This window comes from Portunus trituberculatus, chromosome 34 (assembly GCF_017591435.1).
Source record: "Portunus trituberculatus isolate SZX2019 chromosome 34, ASM1759143v1, whole genome shotgun sequence".
Taxonomy (NCBI): domain Eukaryota; kingdom Metazoa; phylum Arthropoda; class Malacostraca; order Decapoda; family Portunidae; genus Portunus; species Portunus trituberculatus.
In genome coordinates this window covers 8758044-8760543 of record NC_059288.1, presented here as the reverse complement: position 1 = coordinate 8760543, position 2500 = coordinate 8758044, and the positions used below count along the sequence as shown (strand labels likewise).

The window sequence follows — 2500 nt, the reverse complement described above, 5'->3', positions numbered from 1 at the left end:
GTGAAGGAAGGATGGGTCACACTGAGGCACTGTTAGGACTGACCATTAGTGTGTCCCGGGGTCTGTCGCACCTCCAATTCCTGCTCCCCAAACTTCACCAGGTCCCCGTGGTCGACGTGCACATCAGCTATTGCCCCGGACACCTGTAGGGGTCAAACACACATGTAGTATTCCTGCACTACATCAAGATGGATAAAAAAATAAAACAAAAAGAAAACAAGGAAAGAAAATGAGGAAGAAAAAATGGGAATAGAGAAACAAGAAAAACCCAAGTCAAAAGGTCACACACACACACACACACACACACACACACACACACACACACACACACACACAAACACACACACAATTTGGTTTTAGAAAAGGTCGGTCATGTGTGACAAATTTATTGAGTTTCTACTCTAGAATAGTTGATAAAGTACAAGAGAGAGAGGGAAGGGTTGACTGTATTTATTTAGATCTAAAAAAGGCTTTTGATAAAGTGCCACATGAAAGATTACTATGGAAGTTAGAGGAGAAGGGTGGCTTAAAAGGAAGCACATTGAGATGGATGAAGAATTACTTAAGGGAGAGAAATAAGGACGATAGTTAAAGATATGAAGTCCAAGTGGAGAACAGTAGACAGCGGAGTGCCACGGGGTCAGTATTGGCACCAATACTTTTTCTCGTATATATAAATGACATGCCAGAGGGAGTGAACAGCTACATAAATCTGTTTATGGACGATGCGAAACTGTGCAGAGTCATTAAACAAAAAGAGGATTGTGAAATACTACAGGAAGACTTAAACAAGATCTGGAAATGGAGCAAAAAATGGGAGATGGAATTCAATGTGGACAAAAGCCATGTCATGGAAATGGGAAAAAGTGAAAGACGACCAGTGGGAATCTATAAGATGGGAGATGGAGTAGAACTAGAAAAAGTAAAAAGGAAAAGGACTTGGGAGTGACAATGGAAGAAAATAATCAACCGGTTAGCCATATTGATAGAATTTTCAGAGAGACGATAATTTGCTAAGGAATATTGGAGTAGCATTTCACTATATGGACAAGGAAATGATGAAGAAATTGATAAGTACTAAAATAAGACCTAGATTGGAATATGCAGGAGTTGTGTGGACTCCCCATAAAAGAAACACATAAGAAAATTAGAGAGACTACAAAAATGGCTACAAGAATGGTTCCAGAATTTAAAGGGATGGCATATGAGGAGAGACTAAAGGCAATGGATCTACCAACCTTGGAGCAGAGAAGAGAGAGGGATCTGATACAAGTTTATAAATTGATTAACGGAATGGATGAAGTGGATAATGAGAAACTGATCCTGAGAGAAGAATATGACTTTAGAAGCACAAGATCGCATAGTAAGAAACTAAGGAAGGGACGATGTCTGAGAGATGTTAAAAATTTAGTTTCCGCAAAGATGTGTTGAGACTTGGAACAGTTTGAGTGAGGAAGTGGTATCAGCAAAGAGTGTACATAGTTTTAAAGAAAAATTGGATAAGTGTAGATATGGAGACGGGACCACACGAGCATAAAGCCCAGGCCCTGTAAAACTACAACTAGGTAAATACAACTAGGTAAATACACACACACACACACACACACACACCAGTCAATCTAACACACACACACACACACACACACACACACACACACACACACACACACACACATGACCACATTCCCCGGCCGGGTGGAGATATTTGGGTGTGTCTCCTTTCACACACACACACACACACAAATCGAGGAGTTGTGACCTTGTTGTCCCGGTGTGTGGTGTGTGCCTGGTCTCACACAAGATCGGAAATAATGAGCTCTGACACGCCTGGCTGTCTCGTCAGAGACTGCAGCAGATCAAACTCTATAACACAAACAGGCCACCACACACCTTTGAAATGAGAGACTGGCAGGACGGCACCAGTTTTTTAGCAGCCCTGTGCCGGTGATGTGGTCAGCGTGCACGTGGGTGTTCACTGGCAAAGAGATGGCAGGGAAACATCAGCACTGTCACCCTTCCATAATGATAAACTTAACACTAATTTAAGGAACACTAAATGACATAATCCACCTGTACCTTCAACAGAACTAAATATATGAATGACACTGAAGAAAACAAAACAGGAGAGCAGTTTTGAGATGTTTACATGTATATTTGAGATTCAGCTTTCATAATAAAAAATAAAAGTCTACTGTACACTGATTTAAGGAACACTAAATGATGTACTCCATCTGTACCTTCAATAAAACTAACTAAAATACACAAATAACAGTGAAGAAAGAGAAACAGGAGAGCAGTTTGGGACCCTCACTCACATATTTGAGGTTGACTTTCCATTATATAAGAAAGATTTAAGGATCACTAAATGATATACTCCATCTGAACCTTCAATAAAACTAACTAAAATACACAAATGACAGTGAATAAAGAGGAAAGGGGAACAGGAGAGTAGTTTGAGACACTTACTAACATATTTGAGGTTGAGCCCCATCTGTGCGAC

At 40.4% G+C, this 2500-nt stretch overlaps 1 protein-coding gene across 1 annotated transcript in view; it reads right to left on the bottom strand.

The window, feature by feature from the left end:
- The window catches only part of LOC123512857 (persulfide dioxygenase ETHE1, mitochondrial-like), a 33760-nt gene that overhangs the window by 7062 nt on the left and 24198 nt on the right, over positions 1 to 2500 (bottom strand). The window contains 4 exon segments of the mRNA XM_045269511.1: positions 44 to 143; positions 1891 to 1931; positions 1934 to 1975; positions 2467 to 2500. The exon segment at positions 2467 to 2500 is cut by the window's right edge and continues 111 nt beyond it. Of these exon segments, the coding sequence (XP_045125446.1) occupies positions 44 to 143; positions 1891 to 1931; positions 1934 to 1975; positions 2467 to 2500 (217 nt within the window).